Source organism: Oryza glaberrima, chromosome 11, assembly GCF_000147395.1.
Source record: "Oryza glaberrima chromosome 11, OglaRS2, whole genome shotgun sequence".
NCBI classification, from domain to species: Eukaryota; Viridiplantae; Streptophyta; class Magnoliopsida; order Poales; family Poaceae; genus Oryza; species Oryza glaberrima.
In genome coordinates this window covers 17,594,279-17,612,881 of record NC_068336.1, presented here as the reverse complement: position 1 = coordinate 17,612,881, position 18,603 = coordinate 17,594,279, and the positions used below count along the sequence as shown (strand labels likewise).

At 43.7% G+C, this 18,603-nt stretch overlaps 1 protein-coding gene across 1 annotated transcript; it reads left to right on the top strand.

Moving 5' to 3' along the window:
* Window positions 1-16,354: 16,354 nt before the first annotated feature.
* Window positions 16,355-18,603, top strand: LOC127753683 (uncharacterized). The gene is made up of 5 exons (XM_052279098.1): window positions 16,355-16,390; window positions 17,385-17,450; window positions 17,604-17,962; window positions 18,039-18,184; window positions 18,417-18,603. The coding sequence occupies exons 2-5, from the start codon at window positions 17,406-17,408 to the stop codon at window positions 18,569-18,571; spliced, it is 705 nt and encodes a 234-aa protein (XP_052135058.1). The 5' UTR covers window positions 16,355-16,390; window positions 17,385-17,405; the 3' UTR covers window positions 18,572-18,603.

Here is an 18,603-nt window from a genome sequence, read left to right as displayed (position 1 = left end):
AACTTTGCATTAAACTAGATTTTAAAATTTGTTTTAGGTGCTTTTCTCATCGTTTTCGTCGATCAGCTGTCTTAAAAGTTAAAACTATGTCCTAAAATAATTTTTCCTTTTTTTCCCACATCTGAGGAGATGTTAGCATTGGTGGCAACAGGATGTTAGACCTTAACGCCAACCCAATGGTGATGCTAAGGCCTTGTCTAGATTTCAGCTTTTTTCTTCAAACTTTCAATTTATCCGTCACATCGAACTTTTCTACACACATAAACTTTCAACTTTTTCGTCGCATCGTTTCAATTTTTTCAAACTTTCAATTTTAATGTGAAACTAAACTACAACTAAGCATGTAAAGGCTGATTCGTTTTAGAGTTTGACAGTGGCAACTCCAAGTTCAGATGAAAAAGGAACACTAGAGTGCTAGAGAAGTTCTACTCCAGTAATACCAATAATAACAGCTAGCCCATCTACTAATTCCAACAATCCCCCACCAAATCTTAAAATCCCACTGAGATTTGCCTTTTCCAATGTACTGTTTATATACCAGCGGTTCGATGGAGACCGATTAAGATTGAACATCCACCTAGAACTCCAAGCTACACTTACTCACAACTTGAACAATGGACTACGCCTTGAATTGCAAGTCTTGTGCAAGCAAGTTTCACTTAGAGTCTTATCTGGTACTAGACCGTCTGTAGACTACCCCTCGGGTGGAGCGTATAAGTCATACTCCTAGGTCTTTAGTAAGCTTCCTAAGATTCACCCAAAATTTCCATAGACTGCGACCAACAGTCAAGCTTACAAAGGTGAGTTCTTTCAAGACTGCTCTGCAGGACAGCATCTTCGCTAATTAAAGCCAATAGAACTCATTAAGGCATAGCCAACCTGCCTTGCAGCTCACGAGAGTACATGCATCTTCACTTAGAGAGGGTATAGATTGGTACTCTCCTCTAGTTTACTAATGGTTTGTTCTTCCCAGGTTCTAATTCACGGGATCTCCGATCACATAGACTGGGTTACCACCATAGTATAACTCACATGGGTCTCAAACCCATCTCCTTCGATGCATTGTCTATCACATTTCGTGATAGTCCCTTCGTGAAGGGATCTGCCAGGTTTCTAGCTATTTGGATGTAATCCGACGTTATAACTCCGGAGTTTCTCAATTTCCTAACAGACTTCAATCGTCTTTTCACATGTCTAGACGATTTCATATTATCCTTAGAACTATTCACTTTGACAATTACCGTTTGATTGTCACAGTTCATAAGGATAGCCGGCACCGGTTTTTCAACAATAGGCAGATCCATTAATAGATCACGCAACCATTCTGCCTCAACAGTAGCAGTATCCAGTGCTGTCAGTTCTGCTTCCATGGTTGACCTCGTCAAAATGGTCTGTTTGCAAGATCTCCACGAAACAGCACCACCACCCAGTGTGAAGACATATCCACTAGTGGCTTTGATCTCATCCACATCAGAGATCCAGTTAGAATCACTATAACTCTCCAGTACCGCAGGATACCCAGTATAGTGAAGCCCCAATTCCATAGTACCTTTCAGATAGCGCATTACTCGCTCAAGCGCATGCCAGTGATCATCTCCCGGATTAGAGGTAAACCGGCTCAACTTGCTCACAGCAAAGGAGATATCAGGACTAGTTGCACTAGCCAGGTACATCAGCGAGCCAATGATTTGGGAGTATTCTAGTTGATTCCTAGCAATTCTTTTGTTCTTGCGAAGCAACAAGCTAGGATCATAAGGTGTTGGAGAAGGCTTACTATCAATGTAGCCAAAGCGATTCAAGATCTTCTCCACATAATGGGACTGCAAGAGTGTAATCCCATTCTCACCTCTAATTAGCTTAATGTTTAAGATAACATCAGCTACTCCCAAATCCTTCATATCAAAATTTTGAGACAAGAATGATTTAACCTCATTTATCACCTCAAGGTCTGTCCCAAATATCAGTATGTCGTCAACATACAAGCACAGAATAACTCCCTCACCCCCACCATGGCGATAGTACACACATTTATCTGCCTCATTGACTGCAAAGCCTGTAGATGTCAATGTTTTGTCAAATTTCTCATGCCATTGCTTAGGAGCTTGTTTCAGACCATATAAAGACTTTAACAATTTGCACACTTTGCCTTCTTGACCTTCAACTACAAACCCATCAGGTTGATCCATATAGATCTCCTCATCCAGCTCTCCATTAAGAAAAGCTGTCTTAACGTCCATTTGATGAACAAGAAGACCATATGAGGCTGCTAGGGAAAGTAGCACACGAATTGTGGTCAATCTAGCAACAGGTGAGTAAGTGTAAAAGAAATCTTCGCCTTCTTTCTGAGTATAGCCCTTAGCAACAAGCCGAGCCTTGTACTTTTCAATAGTACCGTCAGGCCTAAGCTTCTTCTTGAACACCCACTTGCACCCCATAGGTTTACACCCATAGGGTCGCTCTGTCACCTCCCAAGTCCCGTTAGCGATAATGAAATCCATTTCACTACGGGCAGCCTCCTTCCAGTAGTCTGCATCAGGAGATGCATATGCTTCTGAAATTGACTTAGGAGTGTCATCCACGAGGTACACAGTGAAATCATCACCAAAGGACTTAGCCGTCCTTTGTCTCTTACTCCTTCGAGGAGCTTCACTGACATCCTCCTTAGAGACATGTTCATGTGTATGTTCAGTTTGTTCTGGTGGTGTGATTGAACTGGGAATTATTTCAGAGGGTTGATTCGAACCACTATGTGTATCCTTCATTGGGAAAAAGCTCTCAAAGAAGGTAGCATCACGAGACTCCATAATTGTACCAACATGCATGTCTGGTACCTTGGATTTAACTATTAAAAATCTATAGGCAATGCTATGATGAGCATATCCCAGAAAGACACAGTCCACAGTCTTAGGTCCAAGTTTGCGCTTCTTCGTTATTGGTACATTGACTTTCTCCAAGCACCCCCATGTGCGCAAATAAGAAAGTGATGGTTTTCTCCCAATCCATATCTCATATGTTGTTTCGTCCTTATTTCTGTTAGGAACTCTGTTTAACACATGATTTGAGGTCAACAATGCCTCCCCCCACCATGCCTTAGGTAGTCCCGCGGTGTCCAACATGGCATTCACCAAGTCAGTCAGTGTGCGGTTCTTTCTTTCAGCAATCCCATTAGACTCGGGAGAATAGGGAGGCGTCCTCTCATGTATGATGCCATGTTCCTCACAGAATAAGTCAAACTCGTTCGAGAAAAACTCTCCACCACGATCAGACCTAAGCCTTTTTATCTTTCTGTCAAGTTGATTTTCAACTTCTGCCTTATAAATTTTAAAATAGTCTAGAGCCTCGTCTTTCGTTTTCAACAAGTACACAGCAAAATCTAGTAGCATCATCAATCAACGTCATGAAATATCGTTTTCCACCCTTCGTCAACACCCCATTCATTTCACAAAGATCTGAATGTAGGAGTTCTAGTGATGCCAAGTTTCTCTCCTCGGCAGCCTTGTGAGGCTTGCGAGGTTGCTTCGATTGCACACAACTATGGCACTTAGAACCTTTGACAATGGAAAACTTAGGAATTAAACACATGCTGGAAAGCCGAGACATCAAGCCAAAATTAATATGACATAAACGTGAGTGCCAAACATTAGCCTCATCATCTACACTGCCACAAATATGGTTCACAGACTTATTGCAGAAATCAGAAAGGGAAAAGCGGACCAGGCCTCTGCACTCATAACCTTTACCAATAAAATATCCATGTTTAGACACGACTACTTTATTAGACTCAAAAACCAACTTAAATCCGTCTCTAGTCAGACGGGAGCCACTAACAAGATTCCTGTCGATAGAAGGGACGTGCTGCACGTTCTTCAGCTGCACGATCTTTCCCGAAGTAAACTTCAGATCTACCATGCCAACACCATGAACAGAAACATGTGACCCATTCCCCATTAGGACGGTGGAACCCCATGTGACCTGATAAGAAGAAAACAATGAGATGTCAGCACAAACATGTACATTGGCCCCAGTATCAACCCACCAATTAGTAGACTGATTAACTGAAAAAACAGTAGGTAAATTACCATACCCGCTTCCATCTCCAGTGTTGCCAATGGTCACATTAGCAGACTTAGAAGTCTGCCCTGCAGGTGCCTTCATCCCCTTGCGCTGTGGACACTTCCTAGCCAGATGACCAGGTTGCCCACACACAAAGCAAGTCCTCTCATCCTGCTTAGGATTGTTGTTGTTCTTCTTCTGCTTCTTGAAGTTGGTGGTCTGTTGAGCTTTGTATTTCCCCTTGCTCTTGTTCTGGGCCTTGTGCACAACGTTGGCACTGGACTGCCCACCATCGCCCTTGGACGCGACGTCTTTTTCCCAAGTTTTCTCCTCAACATCAAGAGACGCTATTGTAACACCCTGAAAATTCGACCAACGAAAATCAAAACTCTAAAAATATGGGCCTTCAAAAACTTTTTAAATAAATTGCATCATGCCGATTTTCTTCGCCTATTTCATTGGAATTTGGTTTCGAAGTTTATCAATCGCGAATAAGGAATAATTAATTAGGAATAAACCCTAAAATTAAATTGGCAAAATAAATGATTAAAATATAATTTAAAATAAAGATTAGGTGAGGTTGGAAATAAATAAAATATTATCGCGACTATATTAGTATAAATTAAATTTAAGTGCGGTGGAATAAAAATTTGCCTAATTAAAAATTTAAATAAATTATATAAATAAAATATGGGTAATATTAATCTAGGGTGGATCCATCAGTTGGAATAACATAAATATTGAGTAAACCTCATTTATGCAAAAATTAGGATTTATAGAATAGAATTTATACAGGAAATAGGCTAAAATCGGGATAAATAGGAAAGTACACTGTTCATTGCACTCTAGGTGCTCGACGAGGTCCCTAGCCTTATCCCCTTCTCTGCCGCGCGCGCCTGGCCGCCCCGAGCCCTGCGCCACCGTTGCCATCGCCGCCCGTCGCCGTCGCGTCGCCGCGCCGCCGTCCCATCGCCTCGCGCCCCGCGCCGCGCCGCCCGCCGTCGCGTTGTCTCGTGCCCCGTGCTGCTGCATGCCGTCGCCGTCGCGTTGTCTCGCGCCCCGTGCCGCCGCGCGCCGTCGCCGTCGCTGTCGCCATCGCCGTCGCGTCATCTCGCGCCCTGTGCCACCGCGCGCCGTCGTCGTCGCGTCCCGTCGTCGCTCCGAGCCACGCGCCGCCGCTACCGCGCCGTCGCCGTCGCCATCCCGCTGCCGCGCCACGCGTACCACCGTCGCCTCGAGCCCCGTCCCACCGTCGCGTCGCCAGTCCCCTCGCCGCGCACCCGTCTCCTCGCCGCCTCGCGCCCCGCGCCACCGCGCCGCCGTCGCGTCACCAATTACCGCCCCCCTCTCTTCCCTCTTCCCTTTTCCCCCTCTCTCCCCTATAAAAGCTCCACCATTCCCCACTCTCCCCACTCCATTCCCTCCTCCTCTCCCCTACCCTCTCCACCGCGTCGCCGCCCTTGTGTCGGGGCGCCGCCGCCCTCGGTGCCGCCGCTGCCGCGCCGTGTGCCGCGCCACGCCTTGCGCCGCCGTCGCTGTCGTCGCCGCCACCGCCGCTGTCGGTAAGCCGCCGCCCTCCCCTCGTTCCGCCGCTGTTGCCGTCGGGGGTAGAGAAAAGAGAGAAAAGAGAGAAAAAGAAAGAAAAGAGAGAGAGAAAGAAAAAGAGAGGAAAAGGAAAAGAAAGGGGGAATAAAATAGGAATTTGTGGGAGATTAAGAAGTTTAGAAAATTTAGAATAATTAGAATTTAATTATAGGTTAATTATAACCTAGAGTCGTAGAATGTTGGTATGATTATAGATTATTTCCGGTAAACTCTATAAGAGGTCGATTCACGGTAGGAATTTAGATTTAATTAGGAAATAAATAATTATGTTGAGATCCTAGGAAATAAATAATTTAGGTTAAATGACCCAACAATTCGAATAAAGTGGTTCCGCAAACTTTGTAGTCAATTTAGAACGATCGAATCGCGTTCGACTTTTATGTGGGTTATTTGGATTTTATTTTAATTCTAATTGAATTCAAATCATTTCGTCGCACGTAATTTTAGAGTCCGAGGGAGTTGCGGATCCGAGCGAGGGTCAAGACCCGCAAGACTTCGAGCAAGGCAAGTCATCACTATTCTTTGAACATGTTGATCCCAATTGCGAAATTATCTTGTTTACAAATAAGATTGCATGCAATGATGAACATCCTACTTGTGATTATGCCATGCCTTGATTATTGTTTACCTTTAAATCCTTGTAACTATAATTACGTATGAGTCCTTAGTAAATTATGACACATGCTTAGACATGCTACTTTAGATTCATGCACACTCATATTTTATCAAATGCTATATGCTTTGGGAAGGTAATTGAGATGCGGCATGTGGAGACATGAGCGCCACATTGCCATGATGATGATGACATGATTTGTGAAAGTAGAAATGAAATTAAACACTTGTTTTAGACTGGGGCGGACGATGGATTTGGGTGGTATCTAGGAAAGGCTAGTACCGTCCCCGGTCAATTAAGGACTGAGCCATGAAGTTAAGCATGAAACGACCCCCGTACAACCGCACTTCTCGTATGGGTATAGACCTAGCGGATTAAATAGCCGAACGGAGGCAGTATCCCTGCATAGATGGTTCACCCTTGAGTGAGGCAGGTGCGCTACCGTGGGACAGCCGTTAAGGTAGGGCCGAGAGTCGTGCCCTACATCGGTGTCGCCATGGGTAGGACTGCCATGAGTGTGTGAGAGAGAGAACTTAACTTAAACCATAATTTAATATGTGTGTGAGACTTCTCTTTCCCGGGAGCGCCAGAACTCCTCTCACTGCTAGAAATGTATGACGCCTAGAGTGCATGAGGGCTAAAGTTCATGGAGCGGGTACTGCCAATGCGAGGTTATCGAAAAGTTTTGCCGTGACGCGTCTCATGTATTGGGACGAGGCTCATGTGTTGGGCAGTCGCGGAGTGCGGGTAAAGTATACATCCACTGCAGTGTGAGTAAACTCAATCTATTCGAATAGCCGTGCTCGCGGTTATTGAGCACCGGGACGTGTATTACACTTGGCTAGACTCAAAATTCTTAACTTGTGTGGGATGGGATATTGCATGATGATTTTTATGCTGTTGGAGCCACTTCCTGAGAGGTGGGAAGGTGGTCGTCCTCAGAAAACCATGACGTCTCAATGGCGGGAAGCTACCCTTGGGATCACAATGGATGGTGGACAGAACCGTCATTGTTTAAATGTGAACACTGGTACTAAAATTTGATCAGTCAATGCTAGGTCTTAGGCTTGTGAAAAGAATTACAAAACTTGCTTTGCACAAAAGAACCATAACCATCCTTGAAATACCCCTATCATGTGCATTGTTGCTGTGGTGGCTTGCTGAGTACGGTTGGTACTCACCCTTGCACCATATAAACTTAATCAGAGATCGGAGATGAAGCTTCGGAGGATCCCTATGCCTATTACCAGGAGGGTGATGAAGACGATGGCGCTCAGTAGGTCTTAGTTACGGTCGTTGCCTGTGGCAATGGCATGCTGCTGCCTTAACTCCGCTGCCTTAACTATTTCTGCTTTTGGAATGTATTCCGGACCGCTCGGTTCGATGATCTAAGACTATGCCTGCGGGCTTATGATGTAATAATTCGCACTAGACTCTCGTGTATGTGCATTTGGTATTTCAGCTATAAACTCGTGTATACCAGACTACTTGATCCAGGGAAATGTTACTGTTTACACGATTGATTCTTGTTATAAAAACGGGGGTCCACAGCTATCAACCCCTCAACGGAGTATTCCTGTCTCTTGTGTTTGAGTGCAGTACCAAAACTTCTCCATGATGGAGGTAGTTTCGCAATAATGCACCCGGCCACAAATTTGTCGGGTAAGACACACTTAAGGAGTTCGAGTTCCTTAGCCATGGTTTGTATCTCATGAGCCTGTTCGACTACAGAACGGTTGTCAGCCATCTTGTAGTTATGAAACTGCTCCATGATATACAGATCATTGCTAGCATCAGTAGCACCGAATTTAGTATTCAGTGCATCCCACAACTCCTTAGCGTCGGTCATATGCATATACACCTCGACCAGACGATCGCCAAGAACACTAAGAATGCATCCCACAAAGAGAGTAGTGGCTTCCTCGAATTGCTTCTGCTGATCAGCAGTAAGAATTCCTTCAGGTTTGCCAGTACTCACCCAGAAGCATTTCATAGCCGTCAGCCACAGAGTGACCCTGATCTGCCATCTTTTAAAGTGCACACCGGTGAATTTATCCGGCCTCAGTGCATCAGGAAAACCAGCCATAGTAAAATCACAGCGCCTATAATAAGGTTTTTGGATTGTTGAAATTATAAGCACATAATGATTTAATTTATTCCATAAATAAATCATAACATTGCAGATGTAAACTAGATTGAACGCATCATTAGATCTACACATGTAAACTAAACAGTAAAACATGAACAGATCAAATATGCGCAACTTGTCGAACACGTACCGAGGAGGCGGAAAGACCGGTTGCTCGGCAGGAATTACTCGCGGTTGCGAGCGTCGACGAAGTCGCGAAGCACGCGAGCGGAGAGGAAGGCGAGCCGTCGCGGACGAACAGGGAGCAGTCGCGCGAAGCGCTTCTCAAAAACCTTATTGCCGCCTTCTACCGGTGCAGGACGTCGAAGGCAGAGGTTCCGGAGACCTGCTCTCCCGATCGCCGGTGCACGCCGGCGAGCGGGATGGAGTAGTTTACGAGCGACGGCGCAGTATAGAGTAGGAGGCAAACCCTAGATTGATTTCGCGTGTGTTGCGTGAAGGCGGCAGCTCGGTTTATATAGAGATAGATCGCCTGATCAGGGCGCCCGCGTAAACCGAACCGGATAAGTCGCGCGTAACCTATCCGGACTCCATGCCGTTTTCACGCACCAGATTTTTCGGAATGTTTCCAAAACAAAACAAATCCGAATCCAATCCCGCAGCAAAACAAAACTGCAAAAGGAGGCTGCATCTGCGCAAGGGTGAGGAGCCAATTTTGCGGACCATTCGACGCTTACGTCGTGCACGCGCGCCGCCTGCCCTGCCAGGCGATGGCATCCTCCCTTTTAAGGAGGTCCCCCTCTCGTAGAATAAGCAAGGTGATACTAAACTACACATGCATGCCATCTCATGAGGTGGGCTTTTATAATTTTCCAAAGAATTAATCTTTGAATGGGCCTTAGCCCATCTACTAATTCCAACATCATCGTGTTTTTAGCGAACAGGGTCGATGTTGGTTCGATGTCATGCAAAACATCAATGTTTCTCCATTTTTCTCTCTCTCAGTCATGTCAGTGAATTTTCCTATATAGCAAAGGGGAGAGACGGTTCATAGAGACCCCTAGCAAGAAGGTAGTGATGAGCGCATGAATTTAACATATGGAGTAACATGCATGATTTCAAAATCTCGTTGGATGGCCTTCCTTCCGTAGTTCCGTTGTATTCCCTCCATATTTTAATATATGGCGCCGTTTGCTTTTCAACCAACGTTTGACCATTTGTTTTATTTAAAGTTTTTGTGCAAATATGAAAATATTTATGTCATGCTTAAAGAACATTTGATGACGAATCAAGTCGCAATAAAATAAATGATAATTACATAAATTTTTAGAATAAGATAAATGGTCAAACATTGAAAAAAAAATCAATAGCGTCATATATTAAAATATAGAGGTAGTAGTTCATCTTACCACAGTGCTATCGCTGATTCACTAGGTTGGGGAATGGTGATCAAGCATGAAGCTGCATCACAATGCATTGAAGCTGCATCTTATCTCACGTCAACTCTACCATCCATGTTGAGTCACGTACTCACCTCACCTCCTCATCACCGATTTGCAGTCGATCAAGCCGCGCGCCCGGTCGTCTGCCGTGTCGGCGCGTGTCTGTCACTCTGACGTGGGACAACGAAGATGTAGGATCACTAAAAAGCAGTTTTCTCAATACTGGATTTTATTTTTTTTCTAGGCAGACTAAAAATATTCATGCTTTTTATCGTTTGTAAAAATACTAAGAGACCCCCATAAAATCAGCCCCGCCTGCAAAAATCAATTTTTACCGCTATGGTCTAAAGATATCCGCCTCAGAAAATAAAAATTGATTTTCGTAGATGGGTTCTAAAGTCGTCCGCCTACGAAGTGTGGGGCATTATTAAAATATGCTAAGTCTTGCGCTCTCCTCCTCCACCGGTTCCTCTCCCCTCTCTCATCATGCCTCACTCCTCTCCCCAATTGATTCCCATCTCCTCCACTCCTCTCCCCTGCGGCAGGGCAGCGGCGTCGGCTCCTCCCCACCAAATCTAGCCGGAGGTAGGTCGGCAGCACCTGGCGGTAGGGAGGAGGAGGGGCCGCAGCGGAGGCTCTCCTCTCTTCTCTATCCTCTCATATCCCCTCCTCTTCCTTTCCCTGACTGGAGGTGTGCTTGGCAACGCGGCGACGTCTTGCGGCGTCCACCGGTGGTAGGGGAAAGGAGGGGCGGCAGCAGAAACTCCCATCCCCTCCTCTTCTATCCCCTCTCTTCCCTCTTCCACATCTAGTCAGAGAGGACGAGGTCACGGTCTACGGTGACTGGCGGCAACAAAAGGAGGGTGACAATGGCAGCAGCATGTGGCTGACAGAGGAGGGGATGTCATGGCCTCTCCCCTCCCCTTCTCTCCCCTCCCTTTCTCATATCCTCTGGAGGGGAGGAGGCCAGCAACAACGACAAAAGGGGAAGGTGGCGGTGGTTTGGCTACTGCGACCACGCCTCTCAGCGTGGCGATGGTGGCTCCTAGCTCCACCGATGACAACCATCACCGATACCTGTGTCATGCTACAGATTGGTTTTTTTTTTTGAATTTATGATGCTTCTATGAAATTGATTTGATTGGATTGGATTGGTGGGGAATGGGAAGTGGATTGAATTGCATGGGGAATGGGAAGCTGTGGCTGGCTGAAACGGTATCGACTGTGTATTTTTTAAGCGCTGCAAAATCTCTTTCGCAGATGGACCAGTTGCCCGCATAGGAAAATCAAGACTTTTACTTGTGTTGAGGTACAAGTGGCATTGCTGGCCACTTATGAAAACATGTTTTTGCTCGCTTGCAAAAAAAATACTTTTTTTTGGTAGTGGGTCATACGACTCAAAGAGGTTTTTTTGGGTGGTATTATTTGAGATGGTAGGCGGACATGTGTCAAACAAAGAGGCAAAGTCTTACGGATGAGGGAAGCACTGAAGTCCTACGAAATTTTCTTCGGATGGCGGATGGCTCCGTCAGGTTGTAGATGCAACGTACGGTCGAGAACGCAGACAGGCTGCATGTTCTTCCTTGAAATGAATGTACAAACAACCACTATCGTTAGGGTTTGTTTGGTTCTCTACACTTTACCATCACTAGCTTGTCAATACTACTTAGGCTGTGTTCGGTATCCTTTGTTCCCAACCGAAACAGTACGCACGGAAAACGAGGCGGTCCATTAGCGCGTGATTAATTAAGTATTTGCTATTTTTTTAAAAAAATGGATTAATTTGATTTTTTTAAGCAACTTTCGTATAGAAACTTTTTGAAAAAAACACACCGTTTAGCAGTTTGAAAAGCATGCACATGAAAAATGAGGGAGAGGGGTTGGTTACAGGGGGTGCCGAACATAGCCTTAATTGCCACACTATATTAAGGGTGTATTTGATTGTCAGCCACAATTTGTACGCCTAATGTTATATAAGTTTGATCAACTTAGTAGATGTTCTATTGTAGCCACAGGTATACTATCGAGACAAAGAAAATTTCCTTAAACTCGCTCAAGTGTAACCAAAGATTTTGGAAACATGTTTGATTCCCAAACATTCTTTACCATCTCTGTTAAAAGTTGCCACTAATTAAACCGTAAGGTCTAAAACCCTTATGCGTATGTCGCCGTTGACATGAAGTTATGATCGGGCGTGTCTAAGCTCCAGCCTCCAACCCAATTAGAGGCATGTACCGATGTACGCGTGCACACAAACCAGAGAGAGCCCACATGAATTTCGCCCGTGCAAAACCAGTCCGTAGGGGTGATGGATCATCCAGGTCTAGCTGTAGCCGTCGCGACTGTGCCAATTGTACAATGTCACATATGGCCCTCGTAACCCATTCGAGTTATCCAAGAAGATTCAACATACTAAGCTAAGCGCTTTATAAATTGATTCTCCTAGGAATTCAACTCGAATAGAGTTAGGGTCACAGCAATAAGAAGCAAGAGTGATACTAAACAAACCCTTAGACAATGTTTGGCTAACGGGATAGTGAAATGATTTTCCACCCACCAAAAGATATCTTTAAATTCTAATCATTCATTCTCCATCTTTCATTTAATCCTAACCCTTTATTCATTTCTCAATCTCAATCCCACCTTTAATTTCCCATTATCCAAACACATCTATTTTTTTAAGGAAAACCTTAGATCTATCTTTTGAAACATACGCACTCCCTATCTTTATAGAATTGTATCATGTTGGACACTGATATCCTCTTCAAAATACAATTTTGATTTCTATTGTGAAATACAATAATGGGAACCCTAATAAAATTGCAGTATATGCGAGACAAATCAACACGCACACATGATTGTCATGCATCGATCCAAATGTATAAAAAGAAGCGAGAGCTCTAAAATGTTGACAAACTGACCTTTCTGAAAAACTTATTTTAAAAATACACAGCACCAAAAGTTTATTTAAAAATAAGCCAGGACCTCAACATTAAACCCGATGGCATTGTGGTTCAATATCTCAGCTATCCGCTAGCAATGGCCGACCTAAAAGGTGTGAGTGCTGAGCGCTTTGGCGTACTAAACTCCCAACCTCAGCTCTGACCTCAATGCCAAATTGGACCGCCAGTTACGATTGATGATAGATGTTGAACCCCAGTGAAATTTTTGACATAAGTTTCGTGGCACAACCTACTATTGAAACAAGTTTTTGAAAAGGGTTTGGCAAACTTGAGGGCAAACAATCTGATCAGGATATTGTTCTCTAATCATTATCTTCATTTTTTTAAAGGATTCCAATTTATTATCTTGCTTTTCACCAATCACATTTTTTTTCTTCTAAATCTCATCAACGCTATAATCCTAAACCTCGCTCCGCTGCAATCTGCAATCGCTTTCAACCTTTTGCCCACACCATCAAACATGCGTGGTTCTCGGCCTAACTCGTTAGCTCTGATACTACTCCTTTCATTTTAATATAAATGTATTTAGTATGGTATAATAGTACTACGAATCTAGACAACTAATCCAACTATTCATATTTATAGTTTGTGCATTGAGTTATTGAGGAAAAAGTGCTTGCAAGAGTGTGGGGTCTTCCAATATACTTCCTACGTCTCAAGTTATAAGACTTTCTAGCATTGCTCACATTCATATATATGTTAATGAATCTAGACATATATATGTGCTAGATTCATTAACATCTATATGAATATAGATAATACTAGAAAGTCTTATAGTATGAAACGGAGGAAGTAAATCATTAAGAGGTTCTTATTTTTGGACAGGGATCTTAAAGGTCAGGTGCTGGGTGAAACTAGGATTTGAATGGCTCATTGGAGATGGTTTACACATTTGGTTTTGGCATGATGTATCGTGGGGTTCCTGTCCTTTGAAAGTGACCTTTTCCAAAATCTCTGAGACTTGCAACCAGCAAGACATTCTGGTTTCAGAGGTGATGAGATTAGGGTTTGGTAGTCTGACTTTTAGAAGAGCTTTTGGAGAAAGTGAGATCGAGGAATGGAACACACTGAGAGAAGTGGTTGATAACCTAGAGCTCAGTCCAAATCCTGACATTATGAGACGGGGACTCACAACTACCGAATCTTTCACAACTCAATCTCCATACAAAGCCATAACATTAAGAGGTGTGAGAGATTTGAAGATGCAAGAGGTGTGGCAGTCCCCTAGCCTTATGAAAATGAAACACTTTCTCTGGCAAGCTATGAGAGATAGAATCCAGTCAGTTGAACAATTTAAAAAGAAGGGGGAAGGCTCTGAAAAATGCCTTTTGTGTGGTACTTTGGAATCCACAAATCATATCCTTTTCATGTGTCCCATGGCGTCGTTTATCTGGTGTATCTGCAGAGATGCTTTTGGGTGGAGTGTAATACCTCGAGATTTCAGTGAATTTTTCTTACTAATTAACTCTCTTAAGCATTCTCAATCTAGAGTTTTTATTGCTCTATTAGTGGCTGTTTGTTAGGTGCTGCGAACCACTAGAAATAATATAATCTTCAGAAATAAGTTGATATGCTCCCCGCTTATCATTCCTTTTCAAATTGTTTCTCATTTGCAGCAGTGGAAATCCCTTAGTGCCAAGGATGCTGAAGGGTTTGATATGGTATCTGAGGCATTGGCGACTACAACACTGAATACGCAGAGAGCTGGGATCGGTTGAGATGCTTACTTAGTCCTTTTAGGCTGGCGACTTCTACGTTCTATTTTACTACTCTGTATTTTGTTAGCCTACTGATGAGTTGGGTTGTTTAATAGTTAGTTGTTCGATCTCTGTTGAACTTTGACTTGGTGCCTTTGTTGTGCCAATTTTTTTGCTGGGGCTTAAGTTGTAAAATGGGCATCCCTGAATACTGTTACTCTCTTTTCACATAAGCTGGGCCTCTATGCCTTTTGTCCAATTATTTATATTTATAGTATTATAGGATATATCACCATCCTAAATACAACAATGGGAGTACCAAACAAATCGATTTACTATGGCAGCGTTTAGTTCCCTTCAAACTTTCAAAAATTTCATCACATCAAATATTTAGACACAGTGTTTAGTTCCCTTGAAACTTTCAAAAATTCCATCACATCAAATGTTTGGACACATACATAGAGCATTAAATGTGAAAAAAAACCAATTACACAGTTTGCATGTAAATTGCGAGACGAATCTTCTGAGCCTACATACGCCTTGATTTGATAATGTGATGCTACAGTAAACATTTGCTAATGATGGATTAATTAGGTTTAATAAATTTGTTTCACAGTTTACAGACAGAATCTATAATTTGTTTTGTTATTAGTCTACGTTTAATACTTCAAATGTGTGTTTATACTTAAAACATTTTCGGCACACGAACGCCTACATTTCAGTTTGAGAACAGTATTAATAATACATTTCAATATTTTAGGAGACGGAGCAAGACAGGGGTCAGAAACCGTTGGATCGAGATCCCACGGCTTAGATCGTGTAATCTCGGTCGAATTTCGCCTGCGGCGGGACCCACAGCCTGCCTCTCCGCCTCGGGTTTGGGCCCACCGGCAAGAGGAGAGACACCGCGAAGCCTTTAATCCGGGAGGGTTCTAGAAACATCTAGGCTCTTCTCAGGCCCCGGCCCCGGCCGCGAACGATCACCGTTCACCACCACCGCCTCCGCCGCCGCCGTCTCTTCCTCCCCCGCATTCCATCCCCCGCGCCCTAGCGCAGCAACGAACTCAACCCACCCCTACCCTTCTTGCGTAATCTTCGCTGGCCGGCGGCGGCGGCGACGGCGGCTCGCGAGCGCGGCGCACGGTCTCCCCCGCCCCGCCCGCCGCGCGACGGTTAGCCGGCGCCGCAGCTCCTCGCGTTCGGAGCACAGGCCACCACCCGAACGCGGCCCATCATCGCGCGCGGCTCCGTGCAGCCGCGGACCTCGACGCCCGGCGGCTCCTCCATTCCTGCCGCAGGCAGGCCTCTCTCCACGAGACGACCGGAGGCTTCCGCGCGCGCGGGGGGCCCCGAACAGCAGCGGCTCCCGTGAAGCACCCGCCGCCACCGCCGCCGCGCCGCGTGCCGAGACGACAGGTGAATCCCATTTCCGTGCGGACGGGCGGCCACTTCCGCCGCCTCAACCGCGTACCTCGACGACCGGCGGCGCTGCTCACGGTCGGCGGCGTCCCCGAAGGCTCGCTCAACCTCGCCGCAGCGCGCGGGAGCTTTCCCGAAGGTTCTACCTAACACCTCTCTCTCGGGGCACGACCCTTGCCTCCCCCAAGGCTCAACCTCCCGGCGGCGCGCAGCCGGCCTTCTCAAGTGCTCGCCCTCGCCGTGCGCGCCCGTAAGTGCCATGACCTGAAACTAGATTGTGCATTTTCAATCTACAAGTTGCAAGGTTACTAACGCATACATATTTTCAGATTTAAAGTTTACTGGTAGATAATTTCATATAAACTTTTTGAACGACAATTTCATACAAACTTGATTCTTAAAGTGCTCATCGTGTTGATTTTTTTCAGTAATGGTACTTCAGGAAATTCCATATTGATCTTAATGAACGCCTCCCACCATGCAATCTAATTTGGTGATACTAAATATAGGTAATAAACTAGTTTAACAGGTAGTAAGTACCCATAGCTATAAATGCAATATTGGAGGTGCTTTGTCATATTTATATTCACATTCATATGTTGTCCGAAATTCTGAAAGAAAGCATTGTTGACTACATTTGGATAAAATGCTATCAAGTTATGGGGGACTGAAATTTTGGCTGCCTGGCTGCTCCAATCGAGCACTGGATACTACTTTATTGTGTTTAAATTTTCAGGCGTTCTGTCTCCTAGTCCCCCCCCCCCCCCCCCCCCCCCCCCTCTCTCTCCCTCTCCCCTATGCAACTCCATGTTCTAACCAAATTTCTCCTTCAAATTCATTGCACTGCTACACTGCTTTCTCATTTCTGCAAGCCACACCCAGTGAGCCGATGAGGCATTCGAACATTAAATCAAACCTTTGATAATCACTTGCTCGTTAGCTTAAGATATGGTTGGCGATTCACTTCAATTTCAGGAAATGATAGTTTACACTAGCGGCAAATGCTAATTCTAATGAAATTATCAATGTTAATTATGATCTGGTTGATAGTCATAGTGCTACATTTAAAATTAACTGATATGTATCTATGTAAATATGTATGTAGTGTGTTCCGATAGAGACCAAATGATAGGCATGCAAACGAATTTTTTTGTCTGTTGTCAAACCGTCATAATGTACTATATACCATGTAAAGCCTTGGAATGTACGCATATTGTTACTACACTATTTTTATGTGATCATTGGCGCTTAACAACTTCACCTCCTCATGACCAAATCCCAACTCTACCACTAGCATAGTAATCCAGTAAGGAGTGATTGCTTGGGTATGTTTGGACCGTTTGCTTTGAAGAGCAAAGAAACCAATGAACTTTCCTTTCCTGCTCAGCTAACTTGTCCGCTGAAGCATATATTTTTCTTTTGGGCTTAAATGCTGATATGTTTGTAGAGTATGTTCATGTTCCAATATATGTTGTCTTGACCAGCTAATTTTGAAGTTTGCAGGTTTTTCTACATCTTCTGAAAATGGCAGAAGTGATTACAGATGCACCTCTTTCAGTAAAAACCAAAGTATGCAATCAGTACTTTCCAAACCATGCCTTTATCTAACAGATAACTTTTTTTAGTTATCTTTATTACTTCACTTAATTATATCTGCATACAGTCATAAATGTGTGTGTGCTTTAAGCACATTTTCTTATTTTATTTTTCAACTAATTGTAGGCTGTTGACATGCTGGAGTGTTATTTGATTGATGCGGATGTGAAAAGAATGGATGATGATTTAAAGTACTGTCAAGGTTCTATTCGATATGGATTTGACATCTCATCTTCAATAAAGACAACTTTCCTTTTGTTTGAGGATAATAGAAGTGCACAAGACACAGTTGATAAGTTGAATTTAATGAACCACCCGTCCATTATGAGAAGCTTAGGTGATGTGATTTGTTTCGACCAACACCTTCCAAATCATGTTCTGCCTTTTCCTTATTTTGACACGACCTATGCTGACTATCTAGACAAGAAGAGCAATAAAACTTTTGAGTTCAAGAGATTTACACCGGAATTTATTCAATTGACTAGGTAAGTTCTTTTACACATCAATTATATGCATGTATTTAAAAATTTATAATTTATTTGGTTATTTAAATGTTTATAGCCAGGTAGTCCATGGAATGTCAGCTCTGCAAGAAAAAGGATTTTGCTGTCCAAACCTGGAGGGCAAACATATTGCTATCTTCAAGGAGAATAATTGTATCAGTGCGAAGATATGGCATTTCTGCATTTGCACAGGTTGCACAGGAGGTAACTGTAATTTTTCATTTATTGTGCATCAGAGTACAAATTTTATAGACTTTCTGTAACTAAGTCACATTATATAAACTGCTTAAGCACACCCATATAACAAGTTCAACATAGAAGTTGTGGGACTTTGTACCCATCTTACAAGTTGTTTTACCTTAAATGCATACTACTTTTCCAATATAAATGGAAGCGATCATTTCTAATTTTTTTTAGTTTCTTGCACTCATTGTAGATAAGCATACTGATTGGAGGAGGCTTGGACAATTACTTAAAAAGACTGCTGTTGACCACAAATGCCTTACTATAGAAATTGAAGATCTGTGCACTAAGATAAACAAAGGCATACTTGAAGGGTATGCTCTTATCCTTTCTCTTTTCGAATGTTGAGCTATGTTTTTATAGAAAATTGGAGAACTGAT

What these genes read in the sequence shown, in the direction of transcription:
- LOC127753683 (XM_052279098.1), top strand. Translation starts at nt 17,406, where the DNA reads ATGGCAGAAGTGATTACAGATGCACCTCTTTCAGTAAAAACCAAA. An exon ending in CTCTTTCAGTAAAAACCAAA is followed by an intron (nt 17,451 to 17,603) that starts GTATGCAATCAG and finishes AACTAATTGTAG; the next exon opens with GCTGTTGACATGCTGGAGTG. An exon ending in TTGCACAGGTTGCACAGGAG is followed by an intron (nt 18,185 to 18,416) that starts GTAACTGTAATT and finishes CACTCATTGTAG; the next exon opens with ATAAGCATACTGATTGGAGG.